Source organism: Mustela nigripes, chromosome 2 (assembly GCF_022355385.1).
Source record: "Mustela nigripes isolate SB6536 chromosome 2, MUSNIG.SB6536, whole genome shotgun sequence".
Classification (NCBI taxonomy): Eukaryota; Metazoa; Chordata; class Mammalia; order Carnivora; family Mustelidae; genus Mustela; species Mustela nigripes.
Genome location: NC_081558.1, coordinates 137,394,374 through 137,422,279, shown reverse-complemented (window position 1 = coordinate 137,422,279; position 27,906 = coordinate 137,394,374). Strand labels below are relative to the sequence as shown.

Genomic DNA, 27,906 nt, shown 5'->3' with positions numbered 1-27,906 from the left:
CTAGGGATATGGGGGCATCTGGGTGGCTCAGTGGGTTGAGGCCTCTGCCTTCGGCTCAGGTCATGATCTCAGGGTCCTGGGATCCAGCCCTGCATTGGGCTCTCCCCTCAGCAGAGAGCCTGCTTCCTCCTCTCTCTCTGCCTGCCTCTCTGACTACATGTGACCTCTCTCTCTCTCTCTCTGTCAAATAAATAAAAAATATCTTAAAAAAAAAAAAAAGCCTAGGGATATGAAAACGTGTAAAGGACAGTCCCAGACTTGAGTCTAGTTGGAGAATTAGGCCAGGCACAAGAGATGACACTCACCGGCATGGAGGGATGTGTTTTCATTTCTCAAGGAGTAACAACCAGCAGAGAGAGGCACTAGTGTTTGGGGAAAAGGCAGAGCCACCTAGGACACGACATCAGTCAGTCACTCGGATTGGGAATAGGGCTCTACTTTTAAGGAAGTGATAAAAGTAAAACCTACCAAGTACCTCCTACCCTGCACCAGCATCCTTTACGTACATCATTAATTCTCACAACACGTGTGCCGGGAAGTGTCTCCATCGTCTACCACGGGATGAAGGAACTCAGGCTCATGGAGCGAAGCAGTTCTGCCCAAGGCCACTGAGCAGGAGCACCAGGCTTTTGATGCAGGCTGATCGAACACCAGAACCCATGCCCCCTTTCACCACCCTCTCTGCCAAGGAGGAGAGGTAGAGAACTTTATCAAGTACCTTGGAGAATTATTTGAAGCTTCTTCCAAAGCCAGATGCTGCAGCTCCTAGGAGGCAAAGGCCAAACTGGTGGCCTCAGGTTGTCTGAGTGCAACACTGAATGGGGTGGTGGTGAAGCTGCTGGGTTCCTGGGGTTGATCCCAGGACCTGGCCAGCCTGCAGCCACAGAGGTCACATTGGACTCAGGTGTGGGCACAGGCATGCCTCCACTGGACTAGTTCCCAGTGGCACACAGCTTATAAGAAGCATCCACCGCTAATCTCCAAAAGAGCTCTGATGCTTTATAAAGAAGCCAAAGTTTCCAGGCTTGAATATAGAAAGATTTAATTACAGTGGGACTCTAGAAAAGCCACGCAGGTTGATGCACACTTCGATCCACACTCTGGAACGAAGTATTTGGGTTTGAATCATGGCTAAGCCACTTACTGCCTGGGTGAAATCACCTTTCATGAGTTCCCCCCAACATACCCCATAGGGTTTTTATGAAAGATGTGAAATGAGTTAACATATGTAAAACATAGTGCTTATGTAAACAGGCATCTCTGTCTTTATTTTTCTCCCAGCAGAACTTAGCAAAGTTATGTACCCTTCGGGTTGTCATCCAGGATTCAAGTCTGGATTAAGGATTTAAATGAGGCTTAAGTGGACACATCTAAAGACATTAGTGTTCCTTTGGAAATAGACAAATCCTTATTGTGCTCAGAGTACAACTTGCCAGTCAGCTGGTAAGAGATTTGGAGAGAAATCTTTCACATCTAGCCAAAAGTGACCTCTAATGGGCGGAAGTACTTACTGCTAACTCTTACTGCAAACTAAAATGTTCTTGTAAGGCAAGGACAGACTGTTGGGAGTATGGGAGCTGATCATGGGTGAGGAAGGTTGTCATGGGCCAAAAGGAAACTGCCGTGAGAAGCCCTATACATTGGCATTGTAGTGACTATGACCTTTAAAAGTCACTCTATTTCCTCTACAGCCAGTGCTGATGAGACAGCCCAAGGGCTTCTCATAACACACTCCTAGAGAACGTACAAATGTTGTGAATATTTTGGAAAGTCACATATGTGAAAATAGTCTTAAAAATATTCATCAGTCAGTTAAGTGGCCCACTTTTGATTTTGGCTCAGGTCATGGTCTCAGAGTCTTTAGACTGAGCCCTGCATTGGGCTCCACGCTCAGCATGGAGTCTGGTTGAGATTGTCTCTCCCTCTCTCTCTGTCCCTCCCTTACTTGTGCTCCCTTGAGTGTACTCTATCTCTCTCTAAAATAAATCTTTAAAAAAAGTATTCATCTCAAAGGACAGAGGAACTAGCTTAAAAGCAATTCTTATTGGCCACATCTTAGATAATTATAACAAAATAAATGATGGTAATGGATTATGACCCACAAGATGGTTACACACTGATATACATAAACAAATGAGTAAATGAAGAAGGGAAAGCTCTTCCTTATAGTGGGATTCCAACTAATAAATATGGAAGGAATGCTGGAATTAGAAAACATTTTCAATAAATGTTTCAGGCTAACATCAGTGGATGCTAAAATTAGTAGGCAGAATGATGATGAAAAACAGCATGTATGTGATCTCAAAACACCTCTTCTGTAAGGTTCTATTACTTTAAAGGGGGAACTAGTAACATTTAAGTAGAGAACACTGGTAGACACCACCTTCATCGATGACCAAAGTTAACACCATCAGTCATGAAACCAATCAACAGGGGCCTCCTAATCTGATGCACTGAGGAAGATACAACCTCACTTCTGTTGTACACCTACCAAAAACACAAAACCTGAATCTAATCATGAAACACCGGGCAGACCTCAATTAAAGAGCATTCTACAAAGCTCCTGGTTTACCCTGGGAGGAAGGAGCAAAAGAACTCTATAGTGATGGAGTAGAATTGGAGGTTTCATATGAAAAGACGTAGAAACGATGATACCAAGTAGCAATGAGCTTACCTTCTGCCAGAATTTGGTCCCTCACTAACAGGAACTTGTGGTTCTTAGAGGAATGGCTTGTTCCGGGGTTGAAGCAGAGAAAGTAGAAGGTGAACCTGGACTATCTTGTTGTACGAGAAAGTAACATAATGCCCAAAACTAATGGGGACATATCGAAAGGCCAAAGGAGCTAGCCTGTAGGAGTCTCCACTGGCCTAATTTGGGGTGATGTCAGCGTCACAATGAGAGGAATTTTTTTTTTTTTAAGATCTTAAGATCTTATAGACACTTGAAATAGTAAGAGATGAAGGGAAAGCTCTCTTCATAAAAGAATGCCAACCAACAAATGTTTAAGCAGCTAGAAATAGAAAAACCACCATTTTCCAACTGCTATAGTAAAACCTAAAACAAAACAAAAACTTGATTCCAGTAAGACCATTAATGGATGCTAAAGCCATGGGTGAAAAACTGTCAAGAAACAGGGAATTCACTCAGTCTTCATGTATAACCCCACAGAGTACAGATTAAAAGTACCTTTATAATGGAGGACTATGGTAGACACCACTTTAGTCAAATGACCAAACTTAATGATAATGGGACAAATTGACATGTGCCTGCTAAGTGATACACTGAGAACACAGTATCATCTATGTAGTGGGCCTACCAAAAATGTTTAAACGTGGATCTAATCATGGGGAGTTTTCTAGATTAATGCAGCTTAGGAGATAGTAAACTAAATACAATATATAAACTTTGGACCCTGCATCAAACAACCAACCCCCAGTTATAAACAACAATTACAACAATCTGGGAAATTCTAAGATAACTGTATATTACATATTTGTATCAATGTTAAATTTCCTGTGATGACAGTTGAGTTGTGGCTATGGGGGCAAAACAAATGTCCTCGATCTTTGGTAATATGTGTTAGAGTATTTAAGGGTAAAGTAACTTAAATGGTTCAGAAAACAAAAATATGTGGCTACATATATATACCCAGAGAAATCATGCGTGTGTAACAAAATATAATTACTAATGAACCTTGGGTAATGAATATAAAGGTACTGGTTTTTACTGCTCTTAATTTTCCTTAGAGGTTTGAAATGTATCAAGCTATAATGTTGGAAAAAATAAAGCTCTTCAAAACAAAAAAGGTCGAGGTCATGAAAGACAGACAAACTGAGGAACTATTACAGAAGAAAGTAAATTAATGGCAATATGTGATTCTAGATTGGATCCTGGACCAGAAAAGGGCATTGGTAGGAAAACTGGTAATATTTGATTAGGTCAGTATCATTTTTTTTTAATTTCCTGACTTCGATAATCCTACTATGGATATGGAAGATAAAGATCCTTATTTTTAGGGAGTATACAGTGAAATACAGGTAAGGGGACATCATGACTGCAACTTACTCTCAAATGTATCGGAAAATCCAGTACACACATGCAGAGGGAGAGAGAGTGATGAAGCAAGTTGGGAAATCTGGGTGAAGGCTACACGGGGATTCTTTGTACCATTTTTGCAACTTGTATTTTGTAAGCCTGAAATTATTTCAAAATGAAAGTTAAAAAAACATGTTAATTTCAGTTTTTTTCAACTTGGTTTTCTTATGTCACTGCAGTGGGTTGAAAAGTGTCCCCCACCTCCCCCAAATTCATTTCATCTAGAACCTTAGAATGTGACCTTATTTGGAAATAGTTTTTGTGGCTGTAATTAGATGAGGTCATACTGGATTAGGGTGGGGCCCAAATCCAGTGACTGGTGTCCTTATAAAGAGGGGAGAGGACAGGGGCGCCTGGGTGGCTCAGTGGGTTAAGCCGCTGCCTTCGGCTCAGGTCATGATCTCAGGGTCCTGGGATCGAGTCCCGCATCGGGCTCTCTGCTCAGCAGGGAGCCTGCTTCCTTCTCTCTCTCTCTGCCTTGCCTCTCTGTGTACTTGTAATTTCTGTCAAATAAATAAATAAAATCTTAAAAAAAAAAAAAAAAAGAGGGGAGAGGACATACACAGAAAAAGGCCACATAAAGAGGGAGGCAGAAAATGCAATGACATGGCTACGAGCCATGGAATGCCAGGGACAGCTGGGAGCCCCCAGTGACTAGAAAGAGTCAAGGAAGGATTCTTCCCTAGAACCTTCAAGGGGAGCATGCCCTGCCAACACCTTGATTTCAGACTTGTAGCCTCCAAAACTGTGAGAGAATCCATTTCTTTTAAGCCAGCAAGTATGTGGTAATTTGTTACAGTGACCCTAGGAAGTTAATAGTCACCCACCTGCTTAACACAGTGGCTCTCTGGTCTACAAGTCACCACAGTCTGGCATCCACAGGCCTCTGACAATGCTAAAATGGTGATACCACTGACTGACCATTCACTACAGGTCTAACACTGTGCTAAGTGCACCACATACATACATCACGTCTTTTAACCCTCTTACTATGTGAATACAGCAGACTCAATGACTCACTCTTCAGATGGGAAATGGAAGTTTGGAGACATTAAGTAGTGTGTACAAAATTAGATAAAAACAGTGACCGCCAGCAGTCTGACTCCTTAAGTCCACTATTGCCTGCCTTCTCTGGCCACACAGGGCTGGTGTTCACCTCGGCATGCACTCCACAGTCCCCCTTACGCGCTACCTCTATATTACATTGCCTTTCCTTCTTGGCCTTTCAAATTCTTTCCCATTCCAGGCACCCCACATGTTTCGTGTTCCCTGTGAAAACTTTCCAGGGTCTTTTAGGCCACAGGGGTCCCTCTTCCTTCTTTAAACTCAGCACTCATTATACTGCTTGCCTGGCCCTAAACTATACTGAAGATCATTTTGGATATTATTTGGATTACTTTGGATGTTATTTGGCTTTTTAAAAAATGGCCTCCAACTGGAAAGCAAGTACCCTGCAAGCAAGTATTAATTATATGTAGATATTTGCCACATATCTAGCCATCGAGACTTTCTCTGCCTTTATTTCTCTAGGTAGAAACCTATCATGGTAGCCCTCATCAGGTTAAGTGTAATTATGGCGACAACTGACATTTATAATTTGACTATTTTCAAGTAAGTCGAAAATTAATTTGCTCTTCATTTCATTTGTGTGGAAAATATCGTCTGCCAGGACTAACCAGTTTCAACATGACGTCATTGTACATTGTTAATCCATGTTGCAGTAATTATTAAATGAATAAGACTTGGTTTGCTTGAGAAGATCCAAGGAAATAAAACATTTTGAGCAGGAAGTTAGTTTTGTAATTTAGGTTGGAAAATATTGAACCTCATGGTGGCTTAGATTTATGATGTGCCTTGTCCTTGTGCTGTGGACAAAGATCTGGTGTGTCAAATACTCTGTATAAAAACAGGAAGAATCCACTTGCGGAGTTTTTCCACAAGTGCTCCAGTAATGCAAAAGCTCGTCAAAGGAGAAATTCCAGTTTGAAAAGGTTAGCCATAGAATACTGGTCAGCCAGTAAAGAGAGGTTGGTTGGGCACAGTATGCACATGGCCACTTTCACAGACGTGGAGATTTGTGTAGGTCTTGGATTATCCTCTGTGACGTCAGGTGTCCACTGCAAAAAGACCAGGCAGGTAGCACCAACAAGCAAAAAGAGCAGGATTCAAGAAAAATACCGCTGTCAGCACACCGACGGATGCAAACTGACAGCTGGCTTCAGCGGCGGCGTCAGTGCTGTGATTAAGAGGGAAGAGAAGGAACTATGATGCATGGGTGTGTGTGCACCCCAACCAGAGAGCTACTTGGGGCCAGTCAGTTGATGCCAGGGATTGTGGATCTCATATATTTTTTAAAAAGAAGCTGGAAGTTTAGGTTTTTATGTGACTATTTCCAATAAAAATATGTAGCAGCTAGTTCATTTAAAACTAACATTGCACAAACCAAATACATGCGCAAGGATTTGGCCATGGCCTACCAGTTTGCTACTCCTTGGCTGTTGTTTACAGGTCTCTGGTCCCCGTTTTGAGCTCCAGGAACCTAGAACCCTGTGAAAGGAATACATACATTCATAGGGGGCAGTTGGATAAAGAACACATTGAAAGTTGAGGGCTTAAAAACGTCCATTATTAGCAGTAAGTGAAATTCATTCATTCCTCAGTATTTACTACACACCCTATTATGGGAGCAGGCACAGTTGTAGGATTAGGTGAGGGGCATGCGATAATGAACCACTTTTTACTGCTCTCTTGAAGCTTATATCTTATGCATAAGAGTCAATGATAAAACTAAGGTAATTTCAGATAGTGGTTTTAGGAAAAAATTAGTGCTAAGGAATAGAACATGATGAGAGTGGTGTCAAGAAATGCTTATTTTGGATATGGTGTGAGAGAAGCCCCCTGTGGAAGGGCACATGGATGATGGAGCCAGGGCATAAGATTTGGGAGAGCATCCCAAGTAGGAAAGACAAATGCAAAGGCTCAGGAATAGATGTGCATATCTGAGAAGGAGGAACAGGTGTTGGTTGATGAAGAGGCTGACAAACATTGGATTATGTACAGCCAGAGTCAAGGGTTTGTATTTTATTCCAAGGGAAGGGGAAATCTTTGGAAGCATTATGTATTGGAGGAACACGATTAATGTTTTAACTAAATTAGCTGCTGTCTGAAAGACTGTGGCAAAGGCATAGACAGAAATGCTGCTACCATGGTGTTGAGGTGACAGCTGATGAAAGAAATGGGGTGACATATAAAAGCAGGCAGAGTAGCAATTTCCTCTGTACGTGGAACTGGGTTAGATGTAAACTAAGCATCAGTGGCAAAAACAGAAGGGTCGAGAGAACACCTGGACCAGTGTTCTCATGAAAATCTTGTCCAGAATCAGATATAACTTTGGTAAAGTAACATTCTGAAATTACTCTATTTTGAACTGTGTTCATAGGAAATGTAGAATTCGAACTCTTCTAAGTAGTTGGGGTGCTTTCATATAAGAAACTGTTTGAATTGCAAGCTAATTGCAAGCCCAATATATAGTCAAACAAAATGCTCTGAGGTAAGGCCAAGGGCTGATGAGGTTAAGTAACTTACCAAGTCCCCTTAGTGGAGGGGTATGAAGTCCACCTTCCTTTCATTAAAGCAATGAACAAAATTCAAGTGGCTACAAAGTCAAGCTGTGACTTCCAGCCACACACATAGCTACTCTAGGGAACATGCAGGGATCAAGGCCCAACCAATGAATACTGCCCCCCATCCCAATTTCCCCAGTGGGGAAGTGATGGTTTTCCTTATCAAACCCCATGTACATCTTCTCTCATCCAGCTAAACTAAGCTCTCAATATGCCTATTTTTTTTTTAAGATTTTATTTAGTTATTTGACAGAGAGAGATCACAAGTAGATGGAGAGACAGGCAGAGAGAGAGTAGAGAGGGAAGCCGGCTCCCTGCTGAGCAGAGAGCCGGATGTGGGACTCCATCCCAGGACCCTGAGATCATGACCTGAGCCGAAGGCAGTGGCTTAACCCACTGAGCCACCCAGGCAACCCGCCTATGATTTTAACATGAATTCTGGAAAAACCTGGTCTTTAAGGAAAAAAACAGAAACAAAAACGTCACCATTATCTATTACAGCCCTAAGAAACGGCCCTTAGGACAATGAATATTATTATGAAATTCCCTTGTTTTTGGAAACTCATGAGAGTTACCTTTAAATTTTTAAAGAATGGCTTTTGATGCAGGCTGTGGGTGTAATAATGTGGTTACTAACTGATGGTAACAATATTTAAAACTTGGGCGCCTGGGTGGCTCAGTGAGTTAAGCCGCTGCCTTCGGCTCAGGTCATGATCTCAGGGTCCTGGGATCGAGTTCCGCATCTCGCTCTCTGCTCAGCAGGGAGTCTGCTTCCTCCTCTCTCTGCCTGCCTCTCTGCCAACTTGTGATCTCTCTGTCAAATAAAATCTTAAAAAAAAAAATCTTAAAATCTTATAGAACAGCTTTCTCCTTGAGAACACAGGCAGCAGCCTCTTTGACCTCAGCCACAGGAACTCTTCCTAGGAACATCTCCAAAGGCAATGGAAGCAAGGGCAAAAATGAACTATTGGGACTTCAAGATCAAAAGCTTTTGCACAGGGGCACCTGGGTGACTCAGTGGGTTTGGCCTCTGCCTTTGGCTTAGGTAATGATCTGAGGGTCCTGGGATTGAGCCCCACCTTGGGCTCTCTGCTCTGCCGGGAGCCTACTACCCACCCCCCGCCCCCGCCTACTTGTGATCTCTGTCAAATAAATAACATCTTAAAAAAAAATTTAAAAAAGCTTTTGCACAGGGCGCCTGGGTGGCTCAGTGGGTTAGGCCACTGCCTTCGGCTCAGGTCATGATCTCAGAGTCCTGGGATCAAGCCCCGCATCAGGCTCAGCGGGGAGCCTGCTTCCTCCTCTCTCTCTGCCTGCCTCTCTGCCTGCTTGTCCTCTCTCTCTGTCAAATAAATAAATAAAATCTTTAAAAAAAAAAAAAAAAAAAAAAAAAGCTTTTGCACAGCAAATGAAACAGTTACCAAAACCAAAGACAACTGACAGAATGGGAGAAGATATTTGCAAACAACATATCAGATAAAGGGCTAGTATCCAAAATCTATAAAGAGCTTATCAAACTCAACACCCAAAGAACAAAGAATCCCATCAAGAAATGGGCAGAGGACATGAACAGACATTTCTGCAAAGACGGCACCCAGATGGCCACAGACACATGAAAAAGGAAATAAAAATCAAAACCACAATGAGATACCACCTCACACCAGTCAGAATGGCTAAAATTAACAAGTCAGGGAATGACAGATACGGGCAAGGATGCGGAGAAAGGGGAACCCTCCTACACTGTTGTTGGGAATGCAAGCTGGTGCAACCACTCTGGAAAACAGCATGGAGGTTCCTCAAAAAGTTGAAAATAGAGCTCTTATGCCCCAACAATCGCACTACTGAGTATTTACCCTACAGATACAAATGTGGTGATCTGAAGGGGCACGTGCACCCAAATGTTTATAGAAGCAGTGTCCACAATAGCCAAACTATGGAAAGATAACCATCAACAGATGAATGGATAAAGATGATGAGTACATACATACAATGGAATATTATGCAGCCATCAAAAGAAATGAAATCTTGCCATTTGCCAGGACGTTGATGGAACTAGACAGTATTATGCTTAGTGAAATAAGTCAATCAGAGAGACAATTATAAGATCTCTGATATGATGAAGTTGAGAGGCAACGTGGGAGGTTTTGGGGGTAGGAAAGGAATAAATGAAACAAGATGGGATCGGGAGGGAGACAAACCATTAAGAGACTCTTAATCTCACTAAACAGACTGAGGGTTGCCGGGAGGAGAGGGGTAGGAAGAGGGTGGTTGGGTTATGGACATTGGGGAAGATACGTGCTATGGTTGAGTGCTGTGAAGTGTAAACCTGGCGATTTACAGACCTATATCCCTGGGGCTGATAATACATTATGTGTTAATAAAAAAATTCAAAAACAAACAAAAAACCCCTCAAAACTTAGACCTCAGTATGGGCTGCCTGGGTGGCTCAGTGGGTTAAGCTGCTGCCTTCGGCTCAGGTCATGATCTCGGGGTCCTGGGATCAAGTCCCGCGTTGGGCTCTCTGCTGAGCAGAGAGCCTGCTTCTCTCTCTCTCTCTTTCTGCCTGCCTCTCTGTCTACTTGTTATCTGTCAAATAAATAAATATTTAAAAAAGAAACAAAAAGAAAAACTTAGACCTCAGTAAAAAGCTGGTCATTTTGATGCTATTTACTAGCCTTCCTTTAAGGTTAAGATACCAATCATTAAGGACAAATGTACATTCTATACCATGGAAGGACTTAAGTATTTAGAATCAGATTAGAACAAACACTAAACAACTCATCTGCATTACAACTTAGGGCTATACAGGGGAAACACAAGATAATGAGAGAACATATACAGAGTTGGGAAATATGCACGCAAAGCTATCAAGGTGCAGGCACTAATTAAGAATCAGGAACTCAGGGACGCCTGGGTGGCTCAGTTGGTTGGACGACTGCCTTCGGCTCAGCTCATGATCGAGTCCCCCATCCGGCTCTCAGCTCCACAGGGAGTCTGCTTTTCTCTCTGACCTCCCGCTCATGCTCTCCCTCAAATAAATAAATTAAATCTTAAAAAAAAAAAAAAGAATCAGGAACTCAGTGAAACCACTAGTCAGTGAGGCAGCCGTCTAGTAACACTTGTAGAGTAACACATAGTCTGGGTTGCCAGACTTCTAAAATTTCAGACTAGTAAAAAAAAATAAGAAAAAAACCACAAATTACCAAATCTGAATCTGACCAAGTCTTGAGATCTATGAAGTTTGTAATACAGGAGAAAGAAATTTATGTCCAGGGATTCCACAGGGTTAGTGAGCAAACCCAGAATATGAAAATGATCTCAGAACAATTTTAAGGGTAAATGGGTGGGAGAATCTGTGATTAAAACCAATGTAACATATATGGACTTTGCTTGAACATCCTAATATAAAAATAAATTAAGAGATAGTAAAGATAACATGGATATTGACTGGGTGGTTAGGCATTACTGTTAGTTTAAATCCTTACCTTTTAGACTGAAATAGTTGGGGATGAAATCAGTTGTCTGGGATTTTCTTCCAAATAAGCGTGCAAAGTAGAATGGTGAATTGGTAGGTATGAACAAGGTAGGCTGACCACGAACTGATCACTTTTGGAGCTGAGATACGGGTATTGTACTACTTCTACTGGAAATTTTCCTTAATAGAAGTTCAAAAATTGATATACTTCAGTTTATAAATTCAGGTAGAGCAGTAGCAGGATGTCAACTTCTTGACAAAACCTAGAAAATGGTTTTTTTTTGCCTGTTGCACAAGGCAAAAATTAGGATACCTGGAAAAAGACATCTCTGCCAAAGCCATCTCTGCCAATACAAATCTCACCCCACATGCAGGTGTGTTCCCTGTCTCTTCCATCTTCACAAACCTCACCCCATAGTGCTCTTTCCAACAAGGGTAAGTACATAAAAATTTAAAAACTATTAAGAGTTCAAGACTATAACAAACGGACTTTGCTGACTTTTGCCTTTGCCTTTCTTCAATGCCTGTTTTGTAAAGGAAATCGTTCCTGTTTAGATATAGTTTAGGCTCTTAAGAAACAGCTATAGTTCAGCAGTATTACAAAATCATATATAGAAAGGACATTTTTCTTTTAAAGATTTGACAGATTACAAGTAGGCAGAGAGGCAGGCAGAGAGAAGGGGAATTCCCGTTTCTTCCCGCTGAGCAGAGAGCCTGATGGATCCCAAAGCCCAGAGATCATGACCTGAGCCAAAGGCAGAGGCTTAAACCCACTGAGCCATCCAGGCACCCCTAGAAAGAATGTTAATACTATTCATCCCCTTTCAGAAGTTACTCTTTTATGCAAGGTCATGTTAGTTTCTATCTAGTTAGATATAGAACTTATTTAAGTAGCACACCCAACATTTTAAAAATCTAAATAAGTCTTGTCTCCTTCAATGTAGCTGCCTTTTCTTTTTCCAGCCCCACTGCCCACCACTGGTGAATCTGTTTTAAGTCTTTGGAATCCTCTTCAACAGGTTTTTTTTTTTTTTTTTTTTTTTTTGTTTGTTTTGCTTTTAAACATCCTTAGTGACAGCAAATCTTTGTGGATCTATTTCATTTTTTTAATATACCAAAAAATCATTTGGAGCCAAGTCTAGTGGACTAATTATCAAGCTGAGCTAAGTCTAGTGGACTAATTATCAAGCTATCAGGTATGTTAAAAAATTAATGGAAAGATGGGTTTTAATTATAAAATAAGGAGATCACACATGGCCTTCTATGATTTCTAGATTCAGGGGCATCTGGGCGGCTCAATCAGTTGAGCATCTGGCTCTTGATTTCAGCTCAGGTCATGCAGGGTTGTGGGCCTGCCCCACATCTTGTCCCATGTGGAATCTGCTTGAGTTTCTCTCTCCCTCTTTGTCCCTCCCTGCTGCTTATGCTCTCTCTCTAAAATAAAGTCTTTAGAAAGACTTCTAAATTCACTTGCAAATTATTGGGAAAATAACTCTCAGTGTGAATAACTTAAGAATTCATTTGAATATAAGGACCTGTGGCTTTTTCAACAAATTTCATTTTTCTATCACACTTTTTATCAGCCCCAGCCAAGTCCGGTGGAGCCTCAATTTACTACTGAATCTTCCTAGCCTAAATAAAAACTATCACTAAATATCTAATATAATTTTAAAAAGAACTTTAAAGGTCAGTAAGTCTGATTTAGTGTCATTTTAAAAGTTTTGATTTGTTCAAGAGGGAGCTCACTTAAAATAATCCTATGGTACCATTTCTTAATTTTAAGTACTATTTATGTGCAAATAGATTTCAATTTGGAAACTGGTTTAGTGCTACAATGTAACATTTAATATTACATTGTTGCACAGCTCCCATTTGTTTTGTCCATGTATAAGGCAAAGACTTTTACAATAGCTCCCAATGCTATTATAATAACTGCATTTAATAATCTTAAACCATAGCTAATAGAAGAACAGGTCATAAAATCAGTACAGGCATTTTACTATTAAAATTTCACTCTTTTTAATAATTTATTTAAATAAGATATTTGAAGCAGTTTAGAAAAACAAGATTTGCATTTTATTTCCTTGTAAAAATCTTTACACATGCAGACAAACCAGTGTTAAGAAAGTATTCACCATCATTTAAACAAATAACCACTTAAATAGAACAGTGTCTGCAATTTTATCTGTATAAAAATAAGATACATTTTTACAGAATTCACGCTCCAGTTCTTATAGCAATAAACAATACACAACTATAATAAGTACATTTGAACCTGACCATGGTTTTCAATTAGATACTGCTAGGGCATTTTAATGTGCAAAAAAAAAAAAAGAAAAAGAAAAACAACAAAAAAAAAACCCCAAAAACAAAAACCAAAAGGAAAATAAAAGAAAATAAGAACAGAAAAAACATAGTTCTTTCCAAAAGAAATGTCCTCAGTGTTTCTAGAAACCTAGAGGGTTTTACAAAATCAAATCCTAATCAGTTCACTTTTAGTATTTTTTGATTATGAGTCCATACATCACACTGTAGATAGGCAAAACCAGGAATTGATGCAGGCTCAAAGGAAGAAAGTCAGCGCCTGTGCCTGCCATGTCCTGAGCGACTGCCACCATGGTGCTTGCCTTTATGGGACCTCTCAAAGGAGCGAGACCTTTCACGCCTGTCCCTATGATGTCCCCTTTCATGCCTGTGCTTCTTGGCAGCATCTGAGTGATCCCGAGACTTGCTCTGAGATCGAGAACGAGATTTTTTCCTTTTATGACCATGTCTATTTGAACTTTTTAAATCATCTCTGGTATGCTTGGCCTTAAGGTGAGGAGAACCATGATTATGATGTCTTCTTGGGCTTTCACTGTGACTGCGGGACCTGCTTCTTGATCTTGAGCTGTATGTTCCAGATCGGCTCCGCCTATTATTATAACTTAGATAATAAAAATTTGAGGTTTAGATTCAGCTTCTGCTGAGAGCAGATTATTTTGGTGGTGCTTATAACAGGTTCAAAACAAATCTACTGACCTGTAGCATGTAGCAGTACATGTCAGATGGAAAACTTCCATTACATCTCCCTACTCCCCACTAACTCCCATGCAGCCTATATTAGAGAAATCTTAAATGTACTATATTGTATCTATATGCCAAAATTTTTACAAAGCATCCTGGATAGCTATGCTTTTTATTGAGTATCTCACAAATGTTCAAAGAGCCACCAAACAGACACAAGCAGCTATCAATCTAATTACAAAGCTAACCAGGAGAGACTCTGGCTATGATCAACTTGAGTTTTTGTTGTTAATTAACAGTTAATAAAATATTAGTATTTTCTAACTGAAATTGAACAAAGCCACCATTTTCACACATTATAAATAGGATTATCATAGCTTTCCATAGCACTTTGTGGCCAGCCCCTACACTTCAAAAAAATGGGCGAAGACAGAATAGAATTGGCTAGCTACACCACCCCAAAATAAAAAGCCACATATAGGCAGGACATATTTCTAAACTCCTTTTCTCATAATGTATCTCATGTTAAAAAACTAAATCTAACCCAACTGTGAAAATATCTAGGTTCAATTTTTTTAAAAAGCAAGAACTTCACTCCAAATATGACTGCTTTCTCTTCAAGAGTATTTACTTACTGTCTTCTTGGAGTATGTGATCTAGAACGTGATCGTGTTCTTGACCTTGATCGACTAGCACTCCTGCTATTTCTACTTCTCTTGCTGTCTTTTCTTACACTTAAAAAAAAAAAAAATCATTATTTTAGATACATGTTTAGTATGTTAGAAATTAAATACAAAGAAGATTCTTTAGACTGGTTTTCTAAGTCAAGTATACTCACCCATTGTAAGGGCTTTTGGAAGCCTGTTGTCTGTCCTCAGGTTCTTTCTTGACAGTCTTCACATTAACGGATATTGGTGACTTCTCTTCAGCCTTCACTTCTCTTGGTGATGCTTTAAAAACAAAAACAAAAAACCAACAAAAAACAAAAAGACATGTTACCTGTTGGGATTTAACAGAGAGCCAAAAAGTTGTTTCTAAATGTAACTCAAAGTACCATACTTTCAAGTATTAGTCTTGAACTATCATGAAAGAAAACATTAATAGCTTCTCATATCACTGTTTCTATTCCACCATTAAATAATGCTATTTTTTTTTAAAGAAGTTTTATTCATTTACCTATAGGGGTAGGCAGAGGGAGAGAAAATCTCAAGCAGACTCTGCACTGAGTATGGAGCCTTGACACTGGATCTCATGACCCTGAGATCATGACCTAAGCCAAAATCAGGAGTCAGATGCTCAACTGACTGAGCCACAGAGGAGCTCCTAAACGCTAAAGCTTTCTAATAACCACACACATGCAGTGCTCAAATCATTTTAATTCTGAATATATCTTACATGGTTTGGAGGCTGGAGAAAATCCACCAAGGGTTGAAAGGGCTGGAGTTCCATCAGGATTCAATCCCTTTGCTTTTAATTTGGCTTCCTGTAAGGCTACTTTTCTTTTCTCTACTTCCTTTTCTAGCAATTCATAGTTTGGCTGATGGAAAAAAATGAAGTTAGTATTTTTCCCTTATAAAAGAGTTGAAACTCTTTTAAGTACTGAAAAAGTATTAACACAAACATGAGTAAACTACTACCTTTTTTCTGGTATAAAGCCTAAGTGTTTCTATGCAGATTTCTTGGATCTCTTCTTCCGTAGTACCAAAAAGAAGAAACCAATGGGGACGAGTTGGTAATGGAATCTAAACCATAAAAACAGAATGGTTTAGATCAAATTTCAGTCTTTATCGAGAATGCTAATTCTTGAGATTTATCCTATAGAACAAAACAGACTATATATACCTTACCTGAAGGGCTCTAGCCGCAAGGTAGATACAAGCACATGCTATTGTCTCTGGTTGAAATCGAACAAATACATTCGTTCGAAGACTGTCATTCATATAATTCCTGAAAAACATTTCAACCATAAGCTTTGTACATAAACACAGTCCTTCTGAAGCTTACATAAAAATTGGAGACTCAATCTACTTTATTCTTTTTTCTTCTCATGTTTATATTCATATCCTCATATTCTAGCATATAACAATTCTTAACTCAAAAATCAGTAAGAGATAAGAATTTAACACTAGAACCATTTTTCACTTTTCCTATTTATGACCAAAGTTCTTTAAAATAATTCCACATTATTATTCCAAATAGAACTTTAAATAAGTTTTCATGTAGTTCTATGAAAAGCAATGCTTTCAAAATCAATTTTGACATAACTTGTTTCAGAAATGATAAACCACTCCAACAATACTTCGAGCCATTAATTATTGACCATCTCTCCTTTTATCCACAATGAAAAGCAGTGTCAACCAAGTTCTTTCAAAAACTCAAAATACTGTGACAGGGGTAAAAAGGCATTTTCAGTAAGCACTCACCAAGTTATATTAAGAAATCTCAGCTACTGCAGAAAACTTAGGTAGGGAAGAGCAGTAAATACATAAAACAGCCTTGTTTACATACCTTTTTTTGTGACTAAGTATAAACAAAAGCAATAAACTACTGCAGTTAATAAATTGCTGGACAATATCTCTGAAGTATTAAAGAAATTTCACAAATTGTTTAAAAGGTTAAACTAAAAGACTATTTCTTAAAAATCCTTACCCGTGAAATAACTGCTTAAATGTTTTATAGAGCATATATTTAAAATGTCATGCATTTTATAAAAGCAATTAGACTTTTCTAATATTACTAATATTTACTGAATCCTAAAGAAGCATGGTAGTCATTAAGTCCAGAACATAAAAAATTAACTTAAGTCCTGCACATCATTAACAGTCTTGAAAAAAGTAGTTGTAGCTGGACCAAATTCCTTATTTTACCTTAAAATAAGCCAGCCCTTCAAATCAAACATCTTCATGTCAAAAGTTCAAAGTTCTAAAGTGCTTATGTTAATATTAACATTTCTTTTAAAGACTGTACTTCTATTATTGCCTCAACAGTCCAGCAGCTGTACTTCATCCAATATAGGAATGGTGCCCATTTTAAGCTGCAAGCTGTAGTTTCCTTTGGTAGAATCCATGCTATACATACTAAAAATAGAAATCTAAGTCAAATTCCTAACAAAAAAAAGTCATTTAATTCATAATGGCTGGACAACAAATCTATCAAAAATGAACTATTCATTTTGATAGTTACAGGTATACATTATATACATAGGCATGTTGAATAGTTACTTCTAGAAGCAAATATACAAATCCTTTTGACACCCCGACAGAACTAGAAGATGCTGCCAGATGGATATGGACCACTTCAGTGAATCTCGGATCAGAGCTTGCACTGGATTGGCTGGAGAGCAGGGCAGCCAATCAGGCCATCCTGAGGTCATGGGCTGAAGTGCAGAGGGCAGAGTTCTATGACTTACCATCATGGACTACCCTTTAATTAAAGAGTAGAAAAAAGAACAAAGTTAAATTGAGTTCTCCATTGAAAGCAAATAGTCAAGCCAAGAAAACAGGAAGCAGAAATAAGCATTATTTACCTTTTGGTTAAAAAACAAAAAAAAACAAAACGCACCAAAACAAACTCCTCTCATTATTTTGGAAAGGGAAAATGAAACTTACTTTATTTCTGCTTCTGTTTTCCTGGCTAAGGAAAGAAATGTAAAAAAGCAACTTACCAGGCAGTCTGAACCAGGGTTTGATTACGTTCACATTCTAAGACTTGTAAATACATAACAATGATCTGAAGGACAAGGGAAAAAAACTCAATTTAGCATATGGGTGCATTTTTTAAGAGTACTGAGTTTAATGAATTTAAATAACTGAAATGTTAGATGCAAGTTTTAACTCTTCTACAAACTGCACAGATAATACAGACCAACCTAAAAGGCACATTGCAGGCAATGTGAGTTATTATGCTACTAGATTATCTAAAAACTTTAAATATGAGCCAAAATTGCACAGGAAAGAGTTAAATCAATTAAAGACAATACCTAATTTCTCATGAACACTTGAGTATGTGACAGGCACTGTGGTAGGGATTATTTCACTTATTTTCCAAGGTACACCTCTCTATGTCTAAAAACCATGCAGACTACGTTTTTAAAGTTACACAATGAGTGTGATATTATGTAATACTGTGGGTATTACAATAAATAAACACTACACTTTCTGCAGTGAAGCTAATCATGTTTAAGAGTATAAGTAAATACTACATATAAGTAGCTTCACTACAGTTCAAGTCAGAGCTTTCTGAACCTGTATAATCAATTATTCCCATTTTACGATCTTGAAGATGTAGAATCTGAGGGACAGATATATTTACCAGAGTCCCAGAGCTAATGGCAGACAAGTTTCTATCACAGATAGTCCTATCCCCAGAGCACCCCTACAGTAATCACTGTGCTCTAATGATGATGTATCATCCAGCCAAGAAATATTGGAGAAATCTATAAACATACAATAATGGTAACAAGAGAGCAGCCACCACGCTTTCATTCTACTGTGTGACAGGCAGTGTCCCATGTACTTCTGCAGATGTGTATTATTTACTCCTAGAAATAAAGTATTTCACTATCTGTTTTCTAAGTAGGGAAACTGGGTTAACCACAGAGGGAAAAAGAATTTCTCTATGCTCACACAATGAAGAGTGAAGACCTGAACCCAAATCTTTTTGACTCCCATTTTACTGGTAAACTTATAAAGAACGCCTTTTAAAACCATGGTTACCTCTAAAAAATAACCATAACAAATTCATGTAAGACACAATTTTAAGAAAAACCCTAATACTTACGAATGTAATTTCTGCATTCTACAACTCACCTTATGGGGATGCTTGACATGAACACAAAATCCCAACTCCTTTAGCACCCTCCTCTCTGCCTTGATAACTTGATTTTTGGTGTTAATGTAGTTCTGATCAAGGATCAGGGGGCTTGGAGTCCTATAGTTTGTAAGAAATAAAATCAAAACTGTTTTGCACATCCAAAAAATTTTATTTGTGGCATCTCCATTTTCCCTTCCAACCAACTATTGGCAACAGAAACCAGCTTTTTAAACTCCTGCAAACAAGTTAAAGCATTAATCTTATGCTGTCCAAGTTATGCTAATTAAACATATACTTAACTAAGTTTCTATAGGAACTAGCTCTACCCTGTAGTGAAAAAGTCACTCTAAAGCTTCTATCTAGCCGCTGCTGATCTTTTACACAGGTTTATCTATTAGGTGTGATGTATATAAGATAAACTTAAGTGACTGTTGATTTATCATCACAAATGCCATTAGTCTCTATTCATAGACACTTTGTGATGACAAAACTAATTTTTAGCTCTTGAAAATATTTACTATAAAGACTTCATAGATTACAGTGATTTTACTCATTTTCTAAAATAGCAACTCTTGGCTAGGTGATGGCCAAAGTAAAAATCAGAGAGGAAAAAACGGTAGATAGCTAATCCAGATTCTAAGTGGACATTCTGCTTAAACAAATTTTTCTAAGAATCCACCGTCAAAGAAAATCTAAAATCTAAAGAGCCCAATTAAAAAAAGAAACGTTTTAAAAATCAGACTCAAAATTAAAAGTGATCAATGAAAACTAAACTTGAATTTGGTCTGATTTGTCCTTATCAGGCAGAAAAACTTTATTTAGTATGCAATGTAAGAGAGAAAGGAGCATGAGGGAACCAGAAGAACACTTGAAGTGTCTGTGCCAGACTAAATTCTGAAAGCTTTGAAAGCTGTAACACAGAAAGCTATCTACCAATGGTTCAATGCTTTGGAAATAGCATGTTCAATTAAAAGACTACCTGCTTTAAATCTTAAATTCAAAACTGGTTTCTTCCTGAGTCCTGAGAAGTTTGTTTTCAGTCAGGGCTTGTGGACTTTCATTTCCCAATGTCCTTCATTTGATACATTTTTAGATCCAACCACTAAGAAATACATTTTCATTAAGACAAAATTGTAAGGTATATATATGGGGAGAACATGTAAGTATTTTCCGCCATACTGAATTCATTTTCAGCCAAAATATTCAAGAGTTTTTGTTCTGGGCAGAATGTTACAACACCTCAATTCACAACTCATTTTTACCATGCACACCAAATCCAGAAAAATGCAAGCTCATATTTAAATACATCCACTTGAGTATTAGAAAGCAACTGAAATGAGCTATCATTAATAACTAGCCCTGCAATGACATACTATCTAAAAATCTTTCATTTATCTTCCTTTCTTACACCCATCTAAAATTATAAAAACTAGAATGCTCACTAGACTATTTCAAATTATTTATTTCATACAGTATGATTTTTATCGAATTACATTAAACAGAGTTGGCAAATCTGAGATGGAAACTAGCTTACTTAAATTAACAATGCTGAAAACTGGCTCCCCTCAGTTCAATTCCCATTACAGCTATGAAACGTATGAGGAATGAGGCCACTAACTGGACAGGGGACCAATTTCTACCATAAAAATGTAACAATGAATCTATCTGATCAGAACAATAGACTACAAGTTAACTGCTCTTTGGGAAAAAATTAACTTCAGAGCAATCAATGTACCCATGAAACTGTACCCTAAAAATCTTCAGGTTTATAATTTCTCAGGGTTTATCACCCTAACAGGAAATTTGGAAAAAAGTCAAACCCATACCTCAGACTCTCAAAACTAGTTATTTCATGGCCCTCCTTCAACAGGTTATTAGGAAAGAGAGTATCTCCACTGTTATATCTGCCTGCCACTAACTCTCATTCAGACCATAAACTGCACCATTACAGTCCTAAAAATAAAATTTTACAAAATTAATTTTCTTTCCCTCTTTTTGTGTTGAGCAAACTCATCTACACCTTTTACTAATAAGCATGCTTTAAGAGTTGCCTTCAAATTCTTAAATTCGTTTTTTCTGCAATTAACCAGCAAACACTTGTTTGAATAATGGCTACTATCTGATCCCAAATCAGGCTTACTCATTCATTAATTCAGCTAAAGTGAATTGTTATTTTCCATTTATTCTGCCACAATTTTTGCTTTCCCTTCTTTATATATCAAAATCCCAGTGACACCAAAACTCAACTGAAGAAAGCAAACTCATTATTTATTATAATTCAACTATAATATTCTTCTTGCTTAGGCCTTCTGTCACCTAGTTTTGATAGGTATACTTTTTTTTTTAACTTTGTACTGATGTAATTTGTTATCTTCATTTTGAATGACATGTAATTTACAACTACCTTATAAAGATTACTTTGTTTCAGAAAGAGAAATGTGTCCCCATAAGTCAGCAGTAAGGAAAGCTTAAAGAAAACTTGTCTAAGCAAATGGTTTCCTTACTTATGTTAACAAAGTATCAACTAGTACTGCCTATGGCAACAAGCATATAAAACTGAACTGAGGCTTTAGAATTTCTTCATCTCCAATTTGGTAAACTTCCAGTAAGATTTAGGAGATGACATTCTTAAATGTCTTAAAAAAGAGAACTTTCATCTACTCAGAGAAAAAATAATTTTCATTATCAACAACCAACCAAACCTAACTCCACCTCTCCCGTTTTTGAGTTTGTCAGATTTTCCGAATTAAATTTCAATGAGAAGAACAATTTTCAGATTTTAGTTTTAATAGGAAATCTTGGGCTTTGGTCACTGGAAATTTTTTCTGGTCTCTCAGAATAATTTTTCCTTCAGCATGATCAATCTAGTTGAAATACAACTTAACAGGAAAAAATTAAAAAATAATTAGAAATAGAAAATCCAAACATGGTCACTCTCACTCATGTGATACAAAGACTGAATATTTGGAACTAGCTCTTCAACAGACTCTATTCAAAAATGAGATTAAGTAGTTTATAAGGAGCCAGACTGTTTTTCAATATACAGAAATGTGTTAATACCTATGCCAAATGAATATTCCCTCTTTAGCAGTGTTTAAACAGATGAAAGCCACTACCTTTAAAGCCACAAAATAAACAGAGAAGTTGGACTAAATGACAAGATCACTTAATACCCTTCCAACTTCATCTATGATTTATATACCTATTGAAAATACCACACTGTATTCATCAATGAGTGGTTCCATCAGCCTGAAAGATTATCTTCCTTTAGAGAAGCCTTAAAGGATGCATGTGGGCTCCTTACAATTACAGAAAATGCTTAATTTTCTGGAAATATGCTGCATTATCAAAACCAAATTTGGAAACTACTAAAAAGGCTATTTTCCTTTTTTGATTCACCCATTTATTCCGAGCTTAATTATGAAACTACAAAAAATTGGAGAAGGGGAGGAATCAAATAACCCAGGACAAAACTTGGATAATGGTACTTTCTAAAAGCTCCTCTGGTGATTCAAATGTGTAATCAGGACTAAAAAATGACCTAAAGGCTACAAAAATGATGCCTCCTCTGTAATTACCAAGACCATACTACAATTTAAAGCTGTACATAAACCACATTAAAACAGCATTATTAAGATAAACTGATACGCTATTTAACTGAAGTATGATACTGATAGTACTTTCTAGTGGTATTACTCTGCATAAAAATAAACCAAACTACAGTTCTAATAACTTGGACAGCAAAGACAAAAGCTTATAACAAGAAACAGGAGTTCTTCTAAATGGTTCACCAGTGGCCAACCTGTTAGTCCCCGATTCCAGTGACCTATTCTCAGAGCACTGGCTTCTCCTTGGGGATTTTCGATACTTCACTCACTGTTGCCATGACGACAGCTTCATCTCTATGTACCACTCCACATCACCCAGGCTTTGGTAAATGTAGCTGGTCGCTGTATAGTCGGTTGCAAGGGAAAAAAGAGTTGAAGTTAATAACATATACAAGTTATGTGTCTGAGTTAACTTGTAATATGCATAGAAACACTTTTACATCCTGCTTTAAGAAAAAGGCTTCCATGCAATTAACAACTCCTTTTAAATTTCATGCTATAATCAGACTTGTAAGATTGAGACAAAGTCAATTTCTCTGTAATAATGACCAAAACACACTATTACATCAGACACAACAGTCAGTCAGATGAGATGTTTTGATTCCAAGGTTTTTATGGTTAAGACCTACTCTGACATCAAGGAAGAATACTCTAAGTCTCACGGAAAAACTTCAAAGTAGATAATCATTATTAAATGATAATACAATAGTTGGCTCAATGATTCGAAGAATATGGACAGAAAACTCCTTTAGGCAAACACAGAATCCTTTGACTAAAGATAAAAAGCCTTTCCACTACTGTCTTTTTGTTTTTAACACCCTGAAGAATCAGCTAAGTATCTAAAAACAAATTTTAGCTCAAACCATACTAAATACCAATTTAAAATCTTCCCAATTTCCAGGGATTCCTCACCAAGAAGCTAAAAGATATTTTAAAATGAAATAAAAAATTAGTCTATCCCTGGATATGGTTAGGATGAAGGAGAAGAGATGGAAAAAGAATGTAAGAAAACTGAAAAATGCTGTGAAAACCATCTGGGTAGCAATGTTTCAAACTTTGTAACTAGACTAAAGATTACTTTACTGTTTGTCTCTGGATAGTTCCATTACTGCCAACTTACAGATTCAACCAATAACGACCACTCACAAAGGATTACTAATTTGCCACTAACTGACACCCAACCCCCAACAACTTAAAATCCTTTTATAACTAACTCCCACAGTGTAAGTTTATCTAACATCACCACAATTTCTTAAAAAGTTAACACGAAAACTAAGCTACACCAAGTATATCCTTCTGCAGCGTGTACTAGAAGTCACCTCTAGATGCAGGAAGCCCTGCAACTAAAACTTTTTGGCACTGCCTCACATGAACACACAGGTCCACATACAGTGTTGTCATGTAGCCACAAAATCTGTAAGATAACACTATTCGGTCTCTATTTTCTTACTTCTTACAAGATTGAATAAAATCGGCCTTATCTAAATATAACCCAATCAATTAGTTATTTCTCTACCCCACTCACTGATACTGTATCTGACCAAAACAAAATACCTGTTTAATCCCTTTGACTTCAAACTTCAACCTTTATCATCCTGCAGTCCTTTCAGATCCGGTATTATGCGATATATCGTAGTTCAATGTTGAGAAGTATTCTAACAAAAGCCAACCTCAATTGATAAAGGATTAACTGGACTTCGAGTAGAAAAACATAATCTACACAAAACTTTGCCACAATATTAACTTGAACTGCAGTGTTCACACTTCCAGCCTTCAGTCTTCCAAGAGAGGGGGGAGGGGAAATAACTTACAGAATACACTCACACTTGAGCCAAACGTATTCCCTTTCTTGTTTAATCTTAAGCCACAGGACTGGCTTCACAGCACTGTTAGGATTGTCCATAAATGCAACTGCCTCTACAAACTTTAGATAGCTGGTTAATTGTGGTTTGTTTTAAATTAATTTAAGTATTAGTGAGTTCCTATGTGAATTTTAACACCTAAATTAAAGCCGTTTTTCCTTTGCATCAGTTTTGAGAGGAAAGAATGTTTTGATTTGATGATTGGTGTACAATACAGTAGCAGCAGGAAATACTGTGTTCAATAATGCCAATCTTACCTTTTTCCTCTTAACTGGCGTAGATGGTGAAATACATTAATCACATCTCTTATTCTTCTAGGTGCTTCTTCAATTTTGGATGCAAGATTAATACAAGCCATGGCAACAATCTGAAAGAACCCACAATCCAATAAAATGTTGTTAGATTACACCAAGTACAATTAAATCAAGTACAATTAGGAAGACGTACACCCCTTCAAAATTTAACTAATTCTGATGAAAAAAAGTTAGGACACAGCTGGGACTTTTGGTGAAATAAAAGTACGATTGGCTTTTCTAGGCTATAGGCCTAACAGATTTGCTAATACTATGTTTTTTATTGCTTAAATAATCTTAATTTTCAATCTAGAGTCAAGCTAAGTCTATTTCTGCTAAGAGAGAAAATAGGCTCAAGATACGCTTTCTAGTTTTCAAACACATTCCAAAAGTCCCTGCTGCTGGGCGAGAACTAGGTACAAAGGCCTAAACTAACCACTCCCTTTCTAGAAAAGCTGGCTGGAGACACAACCCCCTCCTCCCCGCTTCCGGATGAAGAAATCCCTTCACACCCGCCCCCGCGATGCTTACCTCGAAACTATGTTTGACGAAAGACTTGGAGTAGAAAAAACGATGAAACAACACCTGCCCCGTTGCCATCGCCACCTGCAGACGTGAGAAGAACGGAGGCGCAGGGGTCAGGCGGGACCGCACCAGGCGCCGCCGCCATTTTGTGCTGCCGCTCGCTCCCCGCTCCCCTTCCCCCTCCCCCTCCCGCCGCGAACTGCTCGCTACCGGGTCCTCCCTTCGCCTCCGCGCCCTCCCGCCCTCGACACGCCCGGGATCCGACTGGGACCGTGGCTGGAGAGGCCGAGGAGGAATCCCCACCCTGCCAAGACACGGTGAAACCGGGATGCAGGGAAGGGACAGCGGGGAGGGAGGGCGCACTCTGCCGGCCCAGGGCCGGCGCACTGACCTGCGGCAACCGGAGGAGAATGCCGGCGGCCTGGATGAGCTCGCAGCCCAAGATGCGCAAATCGGTCTCGCTGGGCAGGTCGAGCCCGTCCTGCATGGACGGGGTAGGGGAAAGCCGCTCCTCCGGAATCAGCGAGTGGTCGATGGTGAGCGAAACTTCCGAGTAGAGGCGGTCGCCGATCAGGATCCCTCCTGTCGTGGTCGTCGTCGTGGTTGTCGTCCCGGAGCTGGAGCCGCCCGCGCTCGGGGCGGCGGACGAGGCGGCGGCGGCAGCGGTCGCGGTCGGGTGAGGCCCGGACGCCATAGTCTCAGCGAGCTGCACGCACGCCCAACGCAGCCGGAACCCGGAGCGAGACTAACCAGCGTCCTCGGCGCGACGGATATTCCCGTGACCGCCGGGTTCTGGGCCGCTTCACGCAGCGTGCGCTTCCGCCCTGACGTCACCACGCCCGGCTGGTGCGCGCCAACTAGTCCCTTCAGGCCTTCTCTAGGCTTGCGTCGGCGGGGTCGCTGCGGGCACCGGTGTTCAACTCTCCTGTCGCCTGGTGACCTCCCGGCCGGGGCCCCGGAGTGGTCGAGGAGGTCGTTTTTTTAGCTAAAATAGGTCTTAGCCATCGTGTTTTTAATCGTATTAGACACAAGTATAATAAGGGAGCTTTACAAGCTGTCTTGTCCCCAAGGTAAAGTTGGCAGAGTTTGCTATAATTCCTGCGCGATTTCGGTAATTTGTCTAGAACGTGTGTCGCTTTGCTCCCGTCTCTCACCTTCTCCTAACTTGTGGTATCTGCGCGGCGCAGTTCAGCCGGTACGAAGGGAAGCTTAGGGCCGACCTTTGCCTGCATTGGCGAGTGGAAGCGGTTACTCGGGTGTCGTGCGTGGCCAAATTCGTAATTTAAAGTGACCCGCAGGGAGACCGAAGAGGGCTGCTTTTCAGTATTTTTTAGATAACACGAATGTGAACTACATTGTCTCCCCCCCACCACCAAAGTTCTCCATATTATTACCCGTGGTATCGGAGTAAGGCGAAGGCATCCTAATGACTTGGAGAGAGGCTGCTTTCGCCTATTGGCTTGCGAAACTCAGGCTTGAGTCAGTGACTTCGCCACAGTTAGAGTAATCTGGGAAAATCCCTACTTTACAAAAGTAGGGCGAGAACTTTACAGAAGTAATTGGATTTTTTCCGGGGATCAATGTATTCATATTGGTTACCACAGTTGAGCAGAATAGGAAAAATCGGTTTCATTTGTGTTTGTTTTTTTTTTTTTCTTCTGGGATATTAGCTAGCGATTCCCAGAATTTCCTCAAATTTGAAGAAAAATAAAGATACTGTTACAAACTACTAGAGTTAGGAAAAAATGAGTAGATCTTGGTTTACTCCAATTATCTTTTTATCCCACACTTGAACCTCTGAGATGGTTGGCTAGGGATGAGAAGTCCTGTTATCTATTAACAGCTTCGGTTTAAGGCTTACTTTAATTATAAAAAGTGCACTGAACCTTGGCTCTTCATAGCAAAGGAAATTTGAATGTATTTTGATATTTGTTAGTGATATCACTGAAGCAAAGCATACTCAGAAACCTCATTTTTAAAAAAGCATTAAGTCAGTTTTATTTAGTAAATCCTTAACATGAGCAGTTCTGAACTCTTGCTGCAAATTAGAATCTTCTGGGGAGTTTTAAAAACATACTGATGCTTGAGCCGTACCTGCAGAAGATAATGTAATTAATTTAGGGTGGGCCCAGCCAGTGTTTGGATTTTGCCCATCCTACAGTGATTCAAATCTTCAGGCAGGCGTAAGAAATACTGGTCCAAGAGAGTGTAAAATCCTGGTGCTGACTAGAGCGCTTAACTTCTCTGCCCATCATCTCATTGACCTTTCTGACCAGGCTGTTTCCAAAGAAACTTCCCTTCCCAATATTCACAAGGGATTTAAAAATTCCATTAATTTTGAAAATTTAGGAATCTCAAAAACTAGTTGATGATGTGCTATTTTCCTGATTGTCATAACCTACTGTGGTTATGTAAAATAGTAGTGTTGGGGAGATTTGCATCAGTGACACATAAGAACTCTGTCATTGTTCCAAACTGAAAAAAAAGCCTAATTGTTGACATTGAGTTTCAGTGAAATCACCACCTGTATTTTTAATGACCCGAAAGTAATATAATTTAACTTACTTTTAAGATATTTCTTAATGGAGGGCGCCTGGGTGGCTCAG

General features: G+C 39.1%; 1 protein-coding gene across 2 annotated transcripts; it reads right to left on the bottom strand.

The window, feature by feature from the left end:
• Positions 1 to 13,247: 13,247 nt before the first annotated feature.
• Positions 13,248 to 27,877, bottom strand: CCNL1 (cyclin L1). 2 transcript variants are annotated; one of them, XM_059391676.1, is made up of 11 exons: positions 25,692 to 27,031; positions 25,307 to 25,381; positions 24,740 to 24,849; positions 19,009 to 19,129; positions 17,865 to 17,929; positions 16,048 to 16,147; positions 15,838 to 15,942; positions 15,596 to 15,737; positions 15,039 to 15,150; positions 14,836 to 14,934; positions 13,248 to 14,120 (listed from the first exon to the last, which is right to left on the bottom strand). In XM_059391676.1, the coding sequence occupies exons 1-11, from the start codon at positions 25,992 to 25,994 to the stop codon at positions 13,772 to 13,774; spliced, it is 1,581 nt and encodes a 526-aa protein (XP_059247659.1). In that variant the 5' UTR covers positions 25,995 to 27,031; the 3' UTR covers positions 13,248 to 13,771. The 2 variants fall into 2 exon arrangements, with proteins under 2 accessions (XP_059247659.1, XP_059247660.1); XM_059391677.1 differs by lacking the exons at positions 13,248 to 14,120; positions 14,836 to 14,934; positions 15,039 to 15,150; positions 15,596 to 15,737; positions 15,838 to 15,942 and adding an exon at positions 17,610 to 17,623 and having other exon boundaries at positions 16,062 to 16,147; positions 25,692 to 27,877.
• Positions 27,878 to 27,906: the final 29 nt, after the last annotated feature.

Excerpts from the sequence above, each read along its gene's own strand:
- CCNL1 (XM_059391676.1), bottom strand. The coding sequence starts at position 25,994 with ATGGCGTCCGGGCCTCACCCGACCGCGACCGCTGCCGCCGCCGCCTCG. Across the intron at positions 24,850-25,306 it reads TCGTCAAACATAGTTTCGAG|ATTGTTGCCATGGCTTGTAT; the intron begins GTAAGCATCGCG and ends GGGTTCTTTCAG. Across the intron at positions 15,738-15,837 it reads GGCTTTATACCAGAAAAAAG|CCAAACTATGAATTGCTAGA; the intron begins GTAGTAGTTTAC and ends TTTTTCCATCAG.